Below are 19,451 nucleotides of genomic sequence, written 5' to 3'. Positions count from 1 at the left end.
GCCCATTGACGTAGTATCAATACTATACCCCACAGAATGATCTCTGAAGCTTCCCGGGACCCGGAGCCCCTTGCTGTCGGTGCGTCTGCTCCTGAACCAGTTGTCCCTTGCCAAATTAACCATAACTTTCCGAAACCATCTGATCAAGACAAGGTGACACAATGTAAGAAAAAGTAATAGCGTCTACCGCCACGGCAATGCACGTAGATGTACCTAGGCATGTACGAGTGCCTTATGAAGTAAAGCGTTGGGTGTCGTATCCGTATTATTTTTGATCTCTGTATAACATCTCTGCATCGAGCATCAGTCGTTCAATATGTGAAGGCAACAGTCTATCCGTTGAATCGACAAGACGAGTTCCAAGTTAGTGATCTGTCCGTTTTCAACTTACGGCTTCTAGTTCCGGCATCGCACCCTCAGCTCCAACCAGAACACAGTCGTAGACCGGACGGCAACCCTTAATCCTAGCGTCCGATCCGAGTGGCTAACTATTGAGGCGACCTAAGCACCGCCTCATAAGCCAAGATACACAGTTTGGCTTGGCCTGTGTGGTAATTAGGTAGTTCCTCGTCCGATGCCAGCCCATCGTACGGGATGCATGTTTGATAGATGAGCAACACAGATAAATTGTGCAGATGGCGGCTGTCATGGCCGAACTCGTGGCAATGTGTGTGTTTTCTTCTTTTTTTTTTTCTGTTTTTCTGTACGTCCCTAGGTACCTACCTAAGAACTGTAAGGTAACAGGTAAGGCAAAGGTATGTTGTCACCACAGAGCTCCGTTTCCTTTCTACGAAGGAGCGGTTCATTTGCGTCACTGAACCTGGGTACCAGAGCTAACAATTCCTGCCAAGCTGAGTGATGAACCCGGTCGGCTGGTCAAAAATAGATCTTCCGGCTAAGCGAAGCGGGTGAATGGTTGCAACAGCAAGAGAGAGATCCTTCAGCCCTGGATTTATCAGTAAAACTCATGTTGATTTTGCCGCGTGTGCTGATCGCTGTACACCCTACATTTTTACCTTATTAGCGATTCCAAAAATGTTGTCATTGTAGCACTCGATACCAGTTCAATTCCTTTCGCATCCAGGGTAGCCCAAGTTACCCAAGTTATCCCAACACAATACCTTTACCTCCTATCCCCAACTGCCAACGTACCGGTAGACCCAGATTAGAACTTAGAAAACGGTTGTAACTGAACCGGCTGAGTCGCATTAAAACCAGCTTCTCATCTAGCATGAATTCATGGCCGTAATTTTTTTTTTTCCCTTCGGAGTCCTGAGGCCAAGAAGGTCGAGTATTTGTCTTTTGTCTGTCCCTCCCTCTAAGCTCTGGCGAATAGCTTTTGGGCAGGCTTGAAAAAAAAGACCCGCTTTACTCTCCTTGGCTGATTGGATCGATTTGCCCTGCCACCAACAAGTCGTCACGCTGTACCGTGTGCACAGGCCCCAGCCAGGAAGGTACCTTGGCGGAACTTATCGATGGGCTCCAGCGGCAAGGTTCCTTAGGTAGTAGGTCGTGCCTGAGCAAACGTCGGCTCAACCAACGAAAGGTCGCATCTATCCTTTCAGTCACATTGCCAAAAAGGCCTACGAGGAGCGCTGCCGACCACGCCGCCACGACCGATTACAAACGAGAGCATCTAGCTTGATTGCTTGCCGAGATCGTATCGTATTCCCCGTCCTCCGAAATACTATCACCATCGATCATAACAGTAAGGCATTCTACCTGAGCCCCTCCACGAGAAAACAGCATCAAATGCCCTTTCAGCATATCCCCCTCCAATCCTCTTCGCCGCCAACCCTCCGACAAACCTGATGTTATCCCGAAACCTGGGCTTACATTCGATGAGCGCCATTATCGTCGTCCCTCAAAAAGAAACATCCATGTGACCGATCGCGCGACGATATTTTCCGTTTCCTCGAAACCAGCACTTAAGCCGCATACTGACCGTGACCCGTTTGGGCATCTAGAACCAGCAACTCTATCCCGGCAACAGCGTGGCCCACATCTTGCCATACGTTCTTATAGTCAATGATATTCGTTAGCTCATTGGTATCATTGTAAGGGCTCAACGTCGCACTTATGAAAGGCAACCGCCGCCAGCCCGCGGTGGCCTCGCAGCCGACTTCTCCCGCCTCTCCCACTCCCTCCAAGGGCACCTCCAAATACGCGAACCGTGACGGCTCCAAGATCATCAGCGTCCCGAAGCCTTCTTTATCCGTCGAAACACCTCAACCCTCACCGACCGTTTCAGCTTCAATGCCGCCCCCTACTGCAGGAAAAGGCCAGCCACCTTCTACCGCGCCGACCGCGCCTTCTGGCTCAAATGCATCAGGAGGCGAGGCGGCTCCCACCGTAAATCGGAAGAAGGCCAAGCGGCGGGCAAAACTGGCTGCGAAGGCCGCTGCCGAAGCCGGTCTTAGCGGTGACAATTTGTCAAATGGTGTCGCAGCTCATTCTGCCTCGTCTAGCCTGCCCAAGCAACCGTCTGACGCTGGCCACAGCGATAATGAAGGGGAGGCGCTGAGCAGGCCATCTCAAACAAATGGACACACAAGCACGGGGGCTTCCAAATCTAAAAAGGGCAGGAAATCGAAAAACGAGGACGGACGGTTCATGGACTCCGCTGGCTCGGCAACAGGGTCAAACCATCACGCAGAAATGAGGCGACCGCCGTCACCGATTCCTCACGCCAGCCCAGGCCGGGCTTCCGGAATTTCTAAGGAAAAGATCTGGAATACCAGCTCACAGGAAGAGCGGCAACGTATCAAGGAGTTCTGGCTGGGTCTGGGGGAGGAGGAGCGCAAGTCACTTGTCAAGGTCGAAAAGGACGCAGTCCTGAAGAAGATGAAGGAGCAGCAAAAGCAAACGTGCAGCTGCACCGTTTGCGGCCGTAAGCGAACCGCTATTGAGGAGGAACTAGAAGGTCTATACGATGCCTATTACGAGGAACTAGAGTCTTTCGCCAACCAGCCGAATCCCAACGGTGATGTTCCACCGATGCTAGGGCCTACGGGGCATTTCGGGTCAACGGCTTATACATCCCAGATCATGCCGTCAAAATACCCGCCAAGGCAACCTTCGCGGGGACGCATAGTCGAGCATTGTGGCGACGATGAGGATGACGACGGCGAAGACGAGTACAGCGAGGAGGAGTTAGATGATGATGAGGATTACAGTGACGATGAGGAGCCTGAGGAGATGCACCGCCAACGGCCAACCGAATATCAGACGGACTTCTTCAACTTTGGCAACTCACTCACTGTCCAGGGTACGCGGTTCCACGAGTCTCTGAATTCCTTGCCTCCCTATGCCAAAAGCTACATGGAGCAAGTGCTGAAGTACGTTTTCCGTCGCGATGTTGACCATTCTCTAGGTGGCATCCTCACTGTCGCCGACGACCTACTCAAAAACGACGGCAAAAAGTTCATAGAAATGATGGAGCAGCTAGCCGAGCGCCGCATGCAGCGCGAGGAGGATGCCAAGGAACAGTTTGCTCGGAATTATCACATTAACGGCAACAACTATCCCGCACACGCCCATCCTCCACCTCCCGAAGACGACGAAGAGTACGAAGACGAGGAGGAGGAGGAGGAGTATGACAGCCAGGACGAGGAGTACGATGAAGAAGAGGTACAAACCAACCCTGTTCACTGCGCTTGTCATTGTCCCTGCCGCGGAGGCGATTACGGCGATGCTGGCATGAGTGCCAGCGCCGATGATGGTTCTTATCAGGATCACGGTCAGGAGTCACACGCTAAGCAGCATCGGCACCTACAGGACTCGATGACCGAGGAGCAGCGGATGGAAGAGGGCCGCAGGATGTTCCAGATATTCGCCGCCCGCATGTTCGAGCAGCGAGTACTTACAGCTTATCGAGAAAAGGTCGCTAAGGAGCGGCAAGAGAAGCTGCTGGAGGAACTCGCGCAGGAAGACCGAGAAACCGAGAAACGAAAGGCGAAAAAACAAAAAGAAGCGCAAAAGCGACGAGACAAAGCACTCCAAAAGAAGCAGGCGCAGGCCGAGGAGAAGGCCCGCAAGGATGCTGAAAAGGCTGCTGAAGAAGCTGAGCGCCTTGCAGAAGAACAGCGCCGGCAGGAGGAGCAACGACAAAAGAACGAAGAGCGTAAGAAGAAGAAGGAAGCGCAGAGAAAGGCAGAGGAGGAAGAGAGGCAGCGGAAAGAGGCAGAGAGACTACGTCGGGCACAGGAACAAAAGGAGCGGCAGGCAGAACAGGATCGTAAAGCCCGCGAGGCAAAAGAGAAGGAGAAAAAGGCAAAGGAAGAGGCCAAACAGCGTGAGAAAGCTGCTCGTGAGCTCAAGGAGCGCGAGGCTCGCGAGCGTAAGGAGAAGGCGGATAAGGAAAGGCTTGAAAAGGAGGCCAAGATCAAGGCCGAGAAAGAAGCGAGGGAGGCACAGAGGAAAGCCGAAAGGGCGTCGCAAAAGGCGACAACCCTTGCAAACGTGCCTGTGCCCACCGGACCGGCCAGGCGACAGTCGCAAGCGCCCAACCCAGCACCAGCACTTCCTCAAAGCCAACAGGCCTCTGTTGCGTCCCCTCAACTTCCAACAGCAGTACCCGCTCTTCCCAAACTACCGACGCCCCAGAAACCGAGACGGACATCTCAACAGGAGCCCTTCACTTCTGGATTTGCGGCTCAACAAGTCCACGGACAGGGCGCGGGTCAATATCCTGCGCCCCCGAAAGCCGCAACGCCAGTACATACTAGTCCTGGACCAGGCGGCCTCCTCAGCAAAGGCAGCAGCAGCCAGGGGCAATCGTTGCACTCCCAGGCCACCTCACCACTGGGCACATCGCTTCCTACGTCGACTTCTCTACCTACCCCATTTGGCATGCCTCACCCTCCTCCTAATCAACATTATCCTCCAGGCATAGGGCCACTGAACGCGCCTCCTGGCTTGGGAGGCCCGCGTCTATTCAATGATTATCCTGAACAAATGTACCAGCAGAGTCCCTTTGGATTTAGGCAAGCTACGCAACAGCATCCCCAGCTGCCGCCAGGGCTTGGGATTCCCATGGGCCCAGGACGCGGCCTCGGTCATGGGCCTCCACCGCCCCCGGGATTATCGGCCCAGCAGTCTGATTTTCCCAATATGCCTGCGAGTATTTTCGGTAGTATACCCAAAGAACCCTCCCCTTTGAGCTCTCATTCAAGGCAAGCGTCGGCGAACTTCGACAGCCCGATCGCAGCAACACCAATAGCACGACCTACTCCGATCGGTCGTCCAGGAAGCGTTGTTCAAGGGCGACGTGGCTCATCCGATTCTCCTGGTCGTCCTGGTCAGCCTGGTCAGGACAACTTGGAGGAGATTAGCGCCCCCCATCTAGGTTCCAGTGCCTTGTTAGATGATCTGGACGAGCCCCTGATGGACGACTTTATGCAAGACACCCGGTCGGCCAGACGAAGCATTCCCGGCCCTCCCCAGTCAAGCCGGTTTCCCCCGCCTGCGGTTGGATCGTTTCCCATGAGCAACTCTCCATTCGGTCCAAGTCTCTGGTCACAGCCGGGTCCATCCCTTGTCAATCAAGGGTTCGGCGGTTCTTTTGGACAACCTGCTCCTCCGCCAGGCTTCAATAGCCTTTCAGATGCCCTAAGCGTCAACAGCCCCTGGACCTTCGCCAGTCGCCCCCCGCCGAGACACAATCTGCCTCAAATGCGCAAGGTCCTGATACAAGCTTGTTTGGACCTCGCTAGCACCAAGACACCGCTGCTTGATGAGAAGGCAGAAGACCCAAGCCGTCGGTACCTGCCCATTACAGCTGTCAAGAAATGCGTGGACACGAAGTTTGCTTCTGGCTCAACATTTACGGTTGACGATCTTATGAGCATGACCAACACAGAAGGCAACGCAAACAACGGAGGTGGCAGTTTTGACACCCAAGAATTCGATGGAGAATTGTGTGTGCGATGGGTACCTGACGACATTGGTGATTCGAGGACGGTTGGACGCAGTGTTGGGGAGATCGGTAGCCCAATCGTCGGCTCCAGAGGTTGAAAATGATTTGAACCCCCGTTGTCTGCGCCCTCGAACGGCACGGGGTGGCAAGGCCAGGGGAAGAGATACGTTCAGACCGATGGTTTGGAACCCTCCGACCTTTCGGGCCTGGGTTATTTGAGTTTGGTTCAGTCAACTGTCGGCTTCAACTGGCTGTATTAGCCTGTAATGAGAGCACATATAACAAACCCCTTTCGGGCCCGTGCTCTCTGCCTCTGTTATTGAGCTTCTTCTCATCCCAAATTCTCCTTGGAGTACCCTAGGAAAGGTCTTGTTGATTATCATTGTGTCTGGCGGTATATGGACTCTGGATGGAGGGGGCGTTAGGCATCCTCTCGAATCCCTTATTGGGCTTAGTGAAAATGAAAATGACACAACAAATACCAACATCAATACTGGAGTAATTGAAAATGACTTATTGCAGAAGTAAATTGCATTCGGTTCTCGTCTTGGCTTTGCTGATGTCGATTTCCGTGATCCAGCGTAGCTATGAACCAACCTCCCAAGTTTCCAAACCAATTTGGTACATCATTAATCATCTGCGCTATTGAGCTCGTCTGTACTGCTGATGAAAAACTCTGTTATATGATGCCTTCTTTACCTTGTAAACAGTCCTAGTTTATTTCTTTGTTTCGACTTCTCTGTAAAATTTTATTTGATATCCTTCATTACGTAGACAAGCAACTTACATCTCCCAGCCATACGGATATTCCTATGAATCAGCATTTTCAAGCTCGTCGATTTGACGGTACCTGTTGACCAGTCCCCGGTAGCAAAAAATGTAGGTAAGTACCTAGACTAGGTCTAGTTAGAACAGATAGTTCTAGTACCTGCTGTATTCTACATACCCGAGTCAACTTGCATTGACATTTGGGTGCACAGGCCATCTTTTAATTCAACCCACCCCACGCCTGCTATTAACCTGCGCGTCTGAAGATCCACATTTGGCACGCCACTCGTCATTTTGCATGGCCGACAACTTTCCACCGTCTCATGTGCGCCTGCAATTCACACCGTCGCACATCGGGGGATGGCCATCGCCCCAACAGCCTCATATACAGTCTCAGATGTCCTTGAAAAATCAATCAATCACACTCGCCTAAAAACCGACTACCACAGCACAACTCCAAGCAAGCACAAAACTAGCCATTTCCTCGCCGCCATGAGTGGCCGGCTCGCTGCTGCAGGGGCCTTGCCCCTGGCGCGACGCGCTGCCGTCCGTTATTATCACCGCCTTCCGACCGGCGGCCTTCAGCGCCCCGAAATTGCCATCCGCGCAACCCGCCGGCCGGCCTGGTTGTCCGGTAACGCCTTTCACAATGCGGTCGCGGTCCGTAATGCCTCTTTCGCCAGGATATTGCCCAAACTCTTTGTTAAATTTGCCAGACTGCCGGCCCTGTTCGGCGGTGTCATGATCGGTGGCGCTGCTTGGGTTCAGTATCAGGCCATCCGTACGTTATGAAAGCTTCCTCTTCGCTCTTTTTTCTATGCTATGATTTTTGATAGGGGACTTGCTGACCGTTTAGCAGAGGTTAGCAACTCGGCATATGACTTGTACAAGAACACAAAGGAGACGGTAACCACCACTGCTGGGAGTCTCTGGGATGCTGTAGGAGACATCGCCGAGCAAACCAAACGTGGATTCGACAACACAAAGGAGCAAGTGGATATGCCAGAATGGCTTCAGAAGGTTCTTAGGATACAGGAGGAGCTCGGGATCGGTAGTGGAGGGGGGCCAGACCCCGGGAATGAACCTCCAAAGCAGAGTCGCACCGGCGCCGCTGCAGGAGCGGCAGGTGCAGCAGCAATCTATGGTATCGAGCAGGCCTCAGATGATGATGACAGGACCGCAGAGCAGGTGGCCAAGGACGACCAGATGATGGTTCTCACCAAGAAGATGATTGAGATCCGCAACATGCTGCAAAAGGTCGGCCAGTCGAGCACACTTACGCTCCCCTCTATTGTGGTTATCGGGTCTCAGTCGTCAGGCAAAAGCTCGGTTTTGGAGGCCATCGTTGGCCATGAATTTCTGCCCAAGGGCTCCAACATGGTTACTCGCCGACCTATCGAGCTTACCCTGGTCAACACGCCCGAGTCGAACGTGGAGTATGGGGAATTCCCAGACCTAGGGCTGAGGAAGATTACGGATTTCAGCTCGATCCAACGGACACTCACAGAGCTCAACTTGGCTGTATCCGATGCGGAATGCGTTTCTGACGAGCCGATCCACCTTTCCATTTACTCGCCGAACGTTCCGGATCTCTCTCTTATAGACCTCCCGGGATACATTCAGGTAGTTGGTCAAAACCAGCCTCTGGAGCTGAAGCAAAAGATTTCAGAGCTTTGCGACAAGTACATACAGCCACCAAACGTCATCCTGGCCATATCTGCGGCAGACGTCGACTTGGCAAACTCAACGGCATTGCGCGCCAGTCGGCGCGTGGACCCTAGAGGAGAGCGTACAATTGGAGTCGTCACCAAGATGGATTTGGTCGACCCCATCAGAGGCGCTGCTATCTTGAATGACAAACAGTATCCCCTCAGACTAGGATACGTCGGTGTCGTGTCTCGTGCTCCGACAAGCACCAGTCTCTTCAAGAAGGGCAACGAAAATTTGATATCGGCGATAGTCAAGCACGAAAATGCATACTTCTCGTCGCACCCGCTTGAGTTTGGGCCCAATGCAGGAGTCAACGTGGGCACCACACATTTGCGTAAGAAGCTGATGCATGTTTTGGAACAGACCATGTCTGCTAGTCTGCAGAGCACAAGCCAGGCAATCCGTCAGGAGCTCGAGGAGGCCACCTACGAGTTCAAAGTTCAATACAATGACCGGCCACTGTCGGCCGAATCCTACCTTGCCGAGAGTTTGGATGCATTCAAGCATTCTTTCAAAAAGTTTGCTGAGGAGTTTGGGCGTCCGCAGATGCTCGAACTGCTGAAGCACGAGCTTGATCAGCGGGTGCTTGATCTGTTGGCGCAGAGGTATTGGAACAAGCCAATAGCAGACTTGTCGTCTCAGCCGCCAGAGCCCGACAATTTGGCAGACCTTCCCAAGGCCGACCCCAACTCAGTATACTGGCATCGCCAGCTTGACGCCTGTACCTCGGGTCTTACCAAGATGGGTATCGGCCGTCTGGCTACAACCGTCATCGCCAGCACCATACAAAAGCGTATCGACGACCTGATTGCGCAGTCGACGTTTGTGAACCACCCCTTCGCCAGGCAAGCAATCCAGGAGGCTGCATCCAGCATTTTGAATGACAGGTTCTACAGCACAAGCGACCAGGTGGAAAATTGCATCAAGCCGTACAAATTTGACATCGATATGGAGGACCGGGAGTGGACCCATGGTCGCGAGCATGTGGTTGGTGTACTCAAAAGCGAGCTACATGCCTGCCAGAGTGCTCTCACGAACCTGGAGAACTCGGTCGGTGGAAGGAGAAAGCTCAAAGAGGTGACCAACTTCATCGACAAGGCGCGCAAGGGTGATGTGTTAATAGAGGGCGAGAGCAAAGCCGGCGCTGGTGGCTTTAGCGCTGCCCTGCTCCAGAAAGGTACATTTGCCGCGCTGGATGCGCCGTGGAAATCCGAGCTTGTTGGATCTATACTAACTACAGCCCACAATAGGCCGAGAAGCTGTGTTCCTCCGCGACAGGGCCGACATAATCAACATGCGCATGATGGCGGTAAAATCTAAGCAGTGCAGGACCATGGATAACAAGTACTACTGCCCAGAGGTCTTCCTCGATGCAGTGGGTACCAAATTGGCCGCCACGGCCGTCCTCTTCCTGAACGTGGAGCTGCTCTCCGAGTTCAACTACAGCTTCCCTCGCGAGCTCGACTCGAGGCTCGGCAGGCACCTCTCTCAGGAGCAGATCGAGAAGTTTGCCAAGGAAGACCCCAAGATCAAGCGCCACCTCGAAGTCATCCGCCGAAAGGAGCTCCTTGAGCTTGTGCTTGAAAAGATGGAGAGCCTGAGGCAGCTCGAGGGCCGCGAGAGATCAAACAACCCGATCGGCGGCAGCTCTTCGAGGAGTGGCAAGGACAAGAAGAGCGGAGGTGGATGGAGTCTATTCTGAGAAACTAGCCAGCGGCATCGACACGAGTGATATGATATCTTTTTGTTTTTACCCCATCTTCCCTTCCCCCTTTATTGGCATTAAAAACGGAGTTATTGTTTCCTTTCGTTTTCAGTTGGAGTTTGTCCTTTTTTTCTTCTTCAAATTGCTGTCAGTCTCATCTCAACTTATCGCTTGTATGTGGTGGTACGCCACTCCTGTCTCATCTCTCTCATTCAATTGTCTGTTCTGTTCTGCTGTTTTGTCTGATAGAATGCATGTGCGACGCCAGGTTGTTTTGTCCCCCACTTTGAATATCGAATACCCTTTTCTCGATTGCTGTCTGAATTAAAAGAGAATAAACTATCGAGGTTTTTGGTATTTTAAATGACCTTGAGATAAAACAACGTTAAAACCCGCTAAACGCCGACGATGGATCCTATCTATATTAATCAACATGGTATTTTGAGAGATCCTGACAAATATTTTTTGAGGTGCGGATGATGCAAAACCAGGCCAACCTCTTTAAAAACAAGTTCTACCAGTGATGCACACCCAACCCACCCGTGGTCTATGGTGAATCCGTACTCAGCTGCACCGTGACATCCCACCTCAACCCACCACCGCGCCCATATGCCTCACCGAGCCTGGTCTGTATCAGCCGCGTCACCCTAGAGCGCAGCTGGCTGAGTGCGCTGTCATCACATCCTCTAACTACGCAGATCTTGAGATTGGCCATGCACAGACCGTAATGGACCTGCCAGAATTGTGCATCGTCGACGCGTGACACGTTGGGCTGTGCCTCAATCTCGCGCACAACTCCCGAGATGCTACTATTGCTGCTGACATCACCATTCGTCGATTCGACGGGGTTCTTGAAGCCCACGAGACCGTCAAGCTTCGCCTTGCTGCTCTCACCGCCCCGGTAGGACATGAGCAGCATGAGGCCCTGAGCAATGGCTAGGCGAAAGCCAAGGGCGAACATGCTCACGGCAATGACGGCGCAGATGAGGCCGTCGAGCCAGCCAAAGGTCGGGACCGACAGAAGCGGTAGGATGAGCAGAGTGGATGAGAATAATAAGGTGAGAAGATGAAAGGGGTTTGCCAGTACCCCTGGCAGCGACGTCAGATATGATGGGTACTCGACGCGCATAACCCTCCGTATACGGCCATGATTCTTGAGCCCATAGGCGCTGATAAGGGTTGTGACGATGGTGAGAAGGGATGCCAGGTCAATGGTGCCGGGGGTGACGCGTTGGTCACCGCCGTGGCTATGGCCGTGACTGTGGCCGTGGGCTGGGTGGTGGTCGGCCTCTTCAGAACCGACGGATTCCAGGGTGTGCTTGAGGTTATGGCTGATCAGATCAAAGCCGCCAAACACGAGGAATATGCTCATGGCGAAGCCAGCGAGGACCTCTGATCGCTGCAGGCCGAATGGGTGGCGGACGGAGCTACGGCGCCAGACCTCGAAGTTGCCCAGCACGTCGACGGCGACGCAGATGGCGGCGGAACCAACGTCGAAGAAGATGAGGTGAGACATGGCCGTCATGGCAAGACTGCCCGAGGCACTGAAGAAGACATATATGGCCACGGCGGCGTGGCACAAGCACCAGAAGAGTCGGTTGCGCTGATCACTGGTCATACTGGACCAGGCCTCCAGCACGGTGGGAACGGGGAGCGAAGCGGGGAGGATGGGCGGGGGCCGCTGGGGCGGCTCCTGGAAGATTTGGTGCTGGGCCGATATGCTACTGTGCTTGTAGCGATGACCTCGACGTTGGCCAATGTTCTGTTGTCGATGAGAGAGTAGCGCTTCATTAGTTAACCATATGAAGGGAGGCCTGTCCACTTTTGATTGGGCGGGTGGATATCGCATGCGCAGACAAACATACAGACCGAACCGGTGAGGTCGATATTATCTTGGTCTCAAAATTGAACGGATTCGCGGCTGGACTCCTGGAGCGCACGGCAGCCGGGGAGCTGCCGTTGGCATGAGTATGGGGATGCGCATTTTGCGCATCGTCTGAGGAGGTCATGCCAGGCGGGAGGAGGAAGCTTGGGGACGGGACGCGGAGGCGCGACGAATTGGGTTCTGTGAAGCCTCCAGCGGCATTGGAAGACCGCCGTCCTCGTTCTTGGGGCTCGACAATGGCGGGAGGCGAGGAAGTTCGGGGACAATGTGGTGGTGGTGGGGGAATCATAGAATAGGTAGATACGTGGGCTAGTGAGCTTGAAGCCCCAACGGGCCTGACGATGAGGTCGGCTAAGGTACCTCCGTTGGGTAACGCACCTAAGCAAGGTTGGCAGGTTCAGGCACGGTAGGCAAGGCAAGGTAGGTAGGTAAGTGTCTTTGAGCTTAATTTTATTTACTTTACCGGTTGCCGGTAATATTTCCTCGCGTTTACAGGCGGTGGAGTTGCTCTTGTTGCCGGGCGGGTAGGTTTTCAGTGGAGGCGTCACTGTGGTACGGTAAGTACTCCGTAATGCGACAGCTGGCTAAGGGAACCGGAAGGGGCCAGATCAACAGCGCCTCCTGTTTTTGGCTTTGTGTGTTACCTGGTATCTGACTTGATGGCAGGGGTTTGAATGCAGGGGCATTGGGTGGCACCTGCCTGGTGGATGTTGGTTGCGCAGAATGGATCTGACTGACGTCTGTGGAAAGCAGCAATTGAAATTGAGTTTATTAACACGTTGTTGTTGCTGGCCAAACAGACCCCCCTCCCTGGGCAGTGCAGGGCACCCTTTCGCATCCCCCCTCCTTGCTGCGCGCAGTGTTTGCTTGGTATCCTCTTTGTCTGATTACCACTTTTACCAAGTACATGCGCCAAACCGGGCTCCATGTCAATCATTAGGTACAGGTAATTAAATGGCACTCAATCCAACCACAGCGCTTGCAACTACCTAGGTAGGTACGGCACCGCACATCAACATGTGCGCTGTTTGATGCCTTGTCCACCTACCTACCTGCCCTTTTACCTATCAATTAATCTACCTAGTCTAGTCCTGTACCACTGCTGGAAAACTCTCCAATCGACATTTCAGACCATTCCGAGCTGCATATGAGTTCTTGCGCATGCAGACCAACCAACCGGCACTTTCGTCACAAGTCAAAATTGTAAGCAGCTTGGCAGCACAGACCAGACGCAAAAGTTTATTCAGTTAGTTCGGCCGTAATTCCCTAGCCCGTCTAGTTTTGGGCCATGGACGCCAGCCTTGCCAGCGCGGCGCCGCCGCCGTCAGCTGTTGGCGGCCACCGGGGCCTGTTGTCCAAGATCCCCTTCATGAGATCCCATGGTGTCAGCCAAGCGTCACACCAGCACCAGCACCCACCCCCACCAGAGGGGCAGGTCCACGGTACTGTTACCGGTGTCGATGCTGGTCACATCCCAGGTCCGAGTCCCATCCCGACCGCCCTGCAACAGCAGAAGACTCGCCGTAGGAGAGGCTCGCTTCGAAAGGTTGCGTTGCTGGGTCGCGGTGCCCAGCGAGAGAGGCGCGACATGTCGGATTCTTCTGCCGCTGCTGTTGTCGCTGCCAGCGGAATATCTTTGGTTGTGCCTCCAAAAGATGTGGATTCATCTACCGGTCTTGCAGCAGCCTCTTCACCATCGTTCCCGTTGTCTCTCACCGCAGCGACACAGGTGAATATCGCGAATGACGCAGAAAGTCCACCTGGATCCAACACCCCCGGCAAAACCCCACGCCCGCCAAGCCAAAACAACATCGCAAGACCAGTAGTAGGGGTTAAGAGCAGGTCGACATCGCCATCTGCAGCAGCATGGTCCGCGCTGCCGCCCATAGATATCCCGCCAAACACAAGGGTTGTCGAGGAATCCAGTACAGCAACTGCCTCGTATTCCACCACCGATGATGAGGACGCCCTGCGTTTGCCACGCCGGGCGTCCAATAAATCGTCCCTGCTCCGTCCAGGCATCCCATCGACGTCCGGCTCCGAGTCATACTTTTCCGGCGGCCTCCCTGCACCTCGGGCCAACTTACAGCGTCGCCGATCAGGCAATCGCGTCCGATCACCACTGGCCCTTGGGAGTCTGAACTCGTCGCCCATGAACTCTGGTGGACTGATACAACAGGCTGCTGAATGGGATTACGATGAGACCGAGCGTTGGGGTTGGATAATCCTTTTCATTACCTGGTTCGTCTTCGTCATGGGCATGGGGTCTGTCACAGGCATCTGGACTTGGGTTTGGGACGTTGGCCCGGACACAGTCTACCCGGCCTGGCTTGAGGCGTGGGACGACCCAACCTTGCCGATTGATGGCTACTACCCGTCACTTTTGCTCCTGACGTTTGTTATGGTCTGGGTTTGGGTGGTGGTCTCCTGGATGGGGATGAAGTACTTCCGGCATGCGAAGATCAACGGCGATCACTGAATCGTCACGCTGTTGCCTGAGATTACAACAAAGACGATACTTTATATCAACACATGCTACCGCACCCACAGCGTCCATACTCTGCGAGTCTTTACCAGTAGACCGCTACTTGCCCCTGCCCAAGGCTTTGGGCCTCATGCTCCCGGCTTCAAGGCCATTGGAAGACTCCTCGATTTGTCTTGGGGATCGAACACTATGGTCAACAGTGCCTCCCATAATCAACATGCCGTTGCAAGATATCTCGGCCCTGGTTGTTCAGCACAAAGGATGAACATCGGGAGAAGTATCAGCATGGGAATCTCACCATGCTTGGTACGCATACCAGTGGTCAGAATGGCAATAGTCTGCCAGGAGGGCTGACTACTACAGGCGTGTAGTCAGTTCGGTCAAGATTCCGATGCAAGCAGCTTGAGGCACTCCGAGTGATTTTCTGCTGGTCAGTCGAATGCCACCATCTATTCGGAATCCGGACATCGACCGCGACTGCGCTGCCTTGTATCGTTCGAGTATCTGTCCATATGCGATACCATGCGGCTGGGATGATGAACTTAAGCTCACAAAAACAGTGAGGGCTGAAATGCTTTCTGATGATGATTCATACGGCGCTACTAAGGCCACAGGCATGTGCGCTTTTTTGGGTTTTACGTCCTCATCCATATTATGTAACTTCCGCCAAGGCGGCACATTCGCAACCTAGGATTACCAGATCAGTTGCCTCAGGAATCCTCAGAGAACCCGAGCAGTTGCTTCCTGTTGCGGAGGAAACTGCGGCATTAGCAAGATATGAAAGTGCATCAATGTTGAAGCCTCCTACAAGGACCGCTTCTGCTACGTTATCATATCAATGAGCGACCCCAGTGAGGGTGTCGCATATGGCAAAGTCGAGTGTCATCGAGCTGGCCGGCCCAAGATGAGTTTTAGTCTTGCTGTGCCCCAAGCACCTGGATACATACCCATAGTCATTTCGGCACTAGATCGATGGGACCTGAATCCTGGCAATGTGGGCTGGGCGATAGCCCAACGACGGTAGCAATATTTGAAGACGGTGTCTGCAAATGGAACGGATCCAATGAGTTCCCAGGAACTTGAAGATTTTCTTTGCGGCCGCTAATTGTAACAGACTGTACATGGCTAAGCCAGGTTCAGTAAAATAATGGCTGTGTTGTCTGTCTTCCAGTGGATTGGGACGACAAGCATTGGCCGGCGGAATCCAGGTGTTGCTGCTTTAATATGTAATACAATTGCCTCGAAGACATGGAGCCGAAATATGTTCTGGTGCTCGTTCGGGATTTTCCTTTTTTTAACGGAACTCATCGCCACCTAGTTCGACACTTGGCGTACGGTACTTTGATGGAGAGAGATGCGCACAAAAGCAACCCCTTCTTCGTGGCGTCGTTCGGCTGAAGCCGTTGGAAAACTAAGTCATTCCAGGCCTACTTCAGATGAAATCAAATTCCAGAAGCAATAACCGCCCCCATTCGGCTAGGTTGTCATGTACCGGGAGACGCACGCAAGGTGCACCGCCATTCACACGTACCTGACAAGGGGCATTCCACCCTAGCACGCCTGCAAAGATCTTCCTCAGCCCTACAACAGGGCGCCATCTACGTAGCCTGCGGATGGCCTTGTTCTGGGGCAAGGGTCGTGTCATTACCTATACCAGGGACTACGGATACTACCAACATAGTACCCTATGTACCTAGCAGATGGCGATGATGCACGCTTAGTGTCTTGCTAGTTACGATGTGCGTCCCTCCGTACGGGGATTAGGAAAAAGCAACATTTCTTCACAAAAATGAAAGCCGAACAATAAGGTTGAAATCTCTCAATGTCTTGAACTCAAATCTGCCACCCTGCACTGCATCCTGTTCTTATTGCATTAAGCGCCAGCGAACCCAAGACAAGATACAAGCCGCGCAGGCTGGGCGCCCAAAAATTCAAAGCCCTTGAGAAACAGACGCGCTATACTGTTTTAAGTGGCCACCTCCGTAACACCTGTAGAAGGCTGACGGCGCTTACCTTTCCAGAGAAGTAATACCGTATATAAAAAGCACGCCCTTTTTGTTAGCGCCATCCTGAGACGATGGAGGGTGACATTTCGATTCAAGCGAGCGAGCAGAAAAAAAAAAGAAAAAGAAAATCATCAATCCAAATCGCCACCAGGACGTCATGTGGTCATCAGGTGCACTGTACGACAAGAGACGTTTGACACTGTTTGCTGACTGATTGACGTTTCAGTGTCTGCGTGTTTGTTGATGTATGAGGCCTCGAGTCGAACCGTTTTTTTTTTTTTATGTCTCTCCCAATTTCCGAGTCCCATCCGCCTCCCGGTTCAATTCGACTTCGACCCACGCCAATACGTGCGCATTGCGGGAGAGCATGCGCCGAGGACGAGGCGGGGAATCAGATCCCATCCGTTGTTTCTTCTCGAAGCCAGGTGCTTGCTCGCTTGGACCTTATCACACACGTTTTATGCGTTGGTTCGTCCGTTCATCCCTCTTTCAAAATAGAGGCATGCAATATGATTTAATAACAGTCGGGTTGTATTGCGGTCATGTCAAAGTTTTTGGTTATGCGAGATCTTGTTTTTTTTCTCCTCCACTGAAACAATGTCCAAAGTCTCTTTGGACTCGTCCAGACGAGTTTATTCAGTAGTAAAAGTCCAAAAAGTCTAGGTCTAGATCAACGCCAGAACTCGACGTGCGCTTGGCGTGGACTTTTATTATAGTTAGGTGACAGATTTTATTGTGTCTTGGCGGTAAAGCTGTAAACGGTTCAGCTTTGGGGAACTGTGGCGACGAGGGGAGACAGAACAGGCACAAATCCAATTCAAGCATGTATGTTGTGTGATCAATGCGACCCCGATCCTGGACATGTGAGCGCGCCTGGATCCTTTTTTCCCGCGCAAGGCTCCGGAGTGCCTAATTGAGAGCAACCAAAAATCAAGGAGGCTAATGCGGCGCTACCATAGTCGCCACAGTCAATATAATGAGATTCGATTTTGGATACGGTAGGTACTTGTACTCCAACAAACGATGAAAGAGGCGGGCCCAGGAGCAGGAGTAAGACTACAACCAGTTGAGTCGGTAATGCGGGCAGATGGTTTTATTTTCTGTTGGGACTGCAGGCTCTTTCTCTTTCCCCTCATCAGGACTTTCCAGCTTCTTTTTTTTTTTTTTTTTTGATACTAGTCACTTGCTATTGGACAAAAGGATGAGGGGAGGCGCTCCATGTGTGCGCTGATCAACCAATCATGCAGATTGGATACTCTTTTACATTGCGCCAGCGCGGAGAAAAGGTACTCTGTGTTGTATATCCACTTGGCAACATGGAGAATGGAGGTTTTCCTTTTAGTCCTTTCCCTTCATCATTTTCCCAGTCTCTTTTGCTAGCAAAGCTAGCGTACTCCGTGAATGCAGGAGGCGACTGAACCCTGTGTGGGACTCTCGGGAGCACATCAGTGGATGAGATGATATGGAGTCAATCCACGCCTAGTCGCTGTTGGTCCATTGAGCATCATTCAATGCATTTGACAATTCTAGTTGAGCAGTAATCATGCGAATCTGCACCGGATCTACAGTTTTATACTCACCGATTACAAATTTTCCGAGTAAGTTGACAAAAATATTCAGCGAGGCTGTCCTTTTGACAGCCATTGGATTGAAGTGCCCGGCGTCTCACGTGCGTATTATATGTGACTTGGAATGGGTTTTGCCGGGTCTAGGTCCTTAGGAATCGCGTGCGGTGTCGCCGCTGCATGATCCGAAACCGATTATGACCGGGTTCTCCATTTTTGGCTGACAGGATGCGGGTGAAGCGGCAAGCAGCAAGTGGCTGGCGAGTAAAATTAAGACACTATGCCAAAGATTGGGAGAGGCCGGAATCTAAGCATAGTGTATAGAGAGAATGGTAAACAGTAAAGAGAAAAAGGAAAAAAAAAACACATCCATCTCCTAGATATTTGGTCAAGCCTGCAGGCCAATGCCGGGCAGAGTTTGATTGATTCATTCCTCCGACCCATTGAGCCTGTTCCCTGAAAATGGTCATCGAAGCGCCCTGCGCCAAATTGAGCGTCACAGATGTACCCACAAAATAAGGGGAGGGTAGAGTGAGTGAGAGTGAGTCGGGGTCTACGTACGGCTACGGCGCCGGTCCAAGGCGTGGAGAGGGGGCTTGGCTGGCCCTGGCCCGCCCGTAGTCTGTCTGAGTGGTACCACCAGCACGCATCAAAGGACGCTCCCAACCAGCTCGTCCCGCCACCCGTCAGGCGCCTGCCACTCGGCGCCAGGGGGCCACAGCGGACCGCTGGCACACCTGAGGTGGAGACCTTGAGTGGCAGCGTGCCACTGCCAGCAAAATCTTGCAACAAGCTCGGTCGGGCCCAACCTCCATCGGCAGAGACACCTCAAAGACCAGACGTAACGCACAACTCACTCCTCTTTCCCACCTCATCACCTTTAATCCCCAACGATCACGGCACGACAGCAGAAACGACTCTCGATACGATACTGAACAGAAAAGGGGGAACGATGAATCGAACTGTCATCGTATTCTCCCGTTGATTTCTTTCCGATCCTATTTTGGTTTGATCCGTCAACTTTGCGGCTTGCCCCTGCATTCTTTTCCTGGCGCCTGCGGTGTGTGGTTTTTGGTTGGGTTGGCTTCCTGTCAATTTTTCGCCTGTCTGCTGCGTTGCGGCTCTGGTCCTTCCACCGTCTCGGATTGCCTTTTGGCCAACCCGAAACTAGGGCACCGCCTCGCAGGCAAAGAACCCGACGCACCGGCTACCTTGAAATACATCGACAACAAACGAAGAAGCAAAAAAGAACATCCTCATCGAATCCACTTCCAAAATAGGCCAAATCCTCTTCTCCAATAATAAAAAAAAAGCATTCCCCACTACGAAGGTTGACGAGCTTGTTGCTGGTTATCGCTAGCCGCCCATCGACCTCGCGACCGAATTCAAGGGCTCCTGCGCGCCAACCTG

The 19,451-nt window shown here is 52.7% G+C and overlaps 5 protein-coding genes across 6 annotated transcripts; 4 read left to right on the top strand and 1 right to left on the bottom strand.

The window, feature by feature from the left end:
- Positions 1-1,533: 1,533 nt before the first annotated feature.
- On the top strand, positions 1,534-6,468 carry MGG_02456 (the record flags this gene model as incomplete). 2 transcript variants are annotated; one of them, XM_003709200.1, is made up of 4 exons in its annotated part: positions 1,534-1,708; positions 1,968-3,268; positions 3,374-3,630; positions 3,778-6,468. In XM_003709200.1, the coding sequence occupies 3 exons, from the start codon at positions 2,080-2,082 to the stop codon at positions 6,013-6,015; spliced, it is 3,684 nt and encodes a 1,227-aa protein (XP_003709248.1). The 2 variants fall into 2 exon arrangements, with proteins under 2 accessions (XP_003709248.1, XP_003709249.1); XM_003709201.1 differs by lacking the exon at positions 1,534-1,708 and having other exon boundaries at positions 2,080-6,015.
- A 523-nt stretch (positions 6,469-6,991) lies between these two features.
- MGG_11902 (mitochondrial dynamin GTPase) lies at positions 6,992-10,549 on the top strand. Its single transcript, XM_003709199.1, has 3 exons — positions 6,992-7,466; positions 7,545-9,572; positions 9,646-10,549. The coding sequence occupies exons 1-3, from the start codon at positions 7,046-7,048 to the stop codon at positions 10,095-10,097; spliced, it is 2,901 nt and encodes a 966-aa protein (XP_003709247.1). The 5' UTR covers positions 6,992-7,045; the 3' UTR covers positions 10,098-10,549.
- Positions 10,293-12,692, bottom strand: MGG_11903 (cation efflux family protein family). Its single transcript, XM_003709198.1, has 2 exons — positions 11,966-12,692; positions 10,293-11,862 (listed from the first exon to the last, which is right to left on the bottom strand). The coding sequence occupies exons 1-2, from the start codon at positions 12,272-12,274 to the stop codon at positions 10,648-10,650; spliced, it is 1,524 nt and encodes a 507-aa protein (XP_003709246.1). The 5' UTR covers positions 12,275-12,692; the 3' UTR covers positions 10,293-10,647.
- Positions 12,693-12,877: 185 nt separating this feature from the next.
- On the top strand, positions 12,878-17,495 carry MGG_11904 (uncharacterized protein). The gene has a single exon (XM_003709197.1). It carries the CDS (start codon positions 13,274-13,276, stop codon positions 14,462-14,464), a length of 1,191 nt encoding a protein of 396 aa, XP_003709245.1. The 5' UTR covers positions 12,878-13,273; the 3' UTR covers positions 14,465-17,495.
- A 222-nt stretch (positions 17,496-17,717) lies between these two features.
- MGG_16127 (uncharacterized protein) lies at positions 17,718-19,026 on the top strand (the record flags this gene model as incomplete). Its single annotated transcript, XM_003709196.1, has 3 exons — positions 17,718-17,762; positions 18,045-18,074; positions 18,697-19,026. 3 exons carry the CDS (start codon positions 17,718-17,720, stop codon positions 19,024-19,026), a joined length of 405 nt encoding a protein of 134 aa, XP_003709244.1.
- Between the last annotated feature and the right edge of the window lie 425 nt (positions 19,027-19,451).

Source organism: Pyricularia oryzae, chromosome 1 (assembly GCF_000002495.2).
Source record: "Pyricularia oryzae 70-15 chromosome 1, whole genome shotgun sequence".
Classification (NCBI taxonomy): Eukaryota; Fungi; Ascomycota; class Sordariomycetes; order Magnaporthales; family Pyriculariaceae; genus Pyricularia; species Pyricularia oryzae.
The sequence above is the reverse complement of the archived record's forward strand: the minus strand, read 5'-3'. Positions and strand labels throughout refer to the sequence as shown.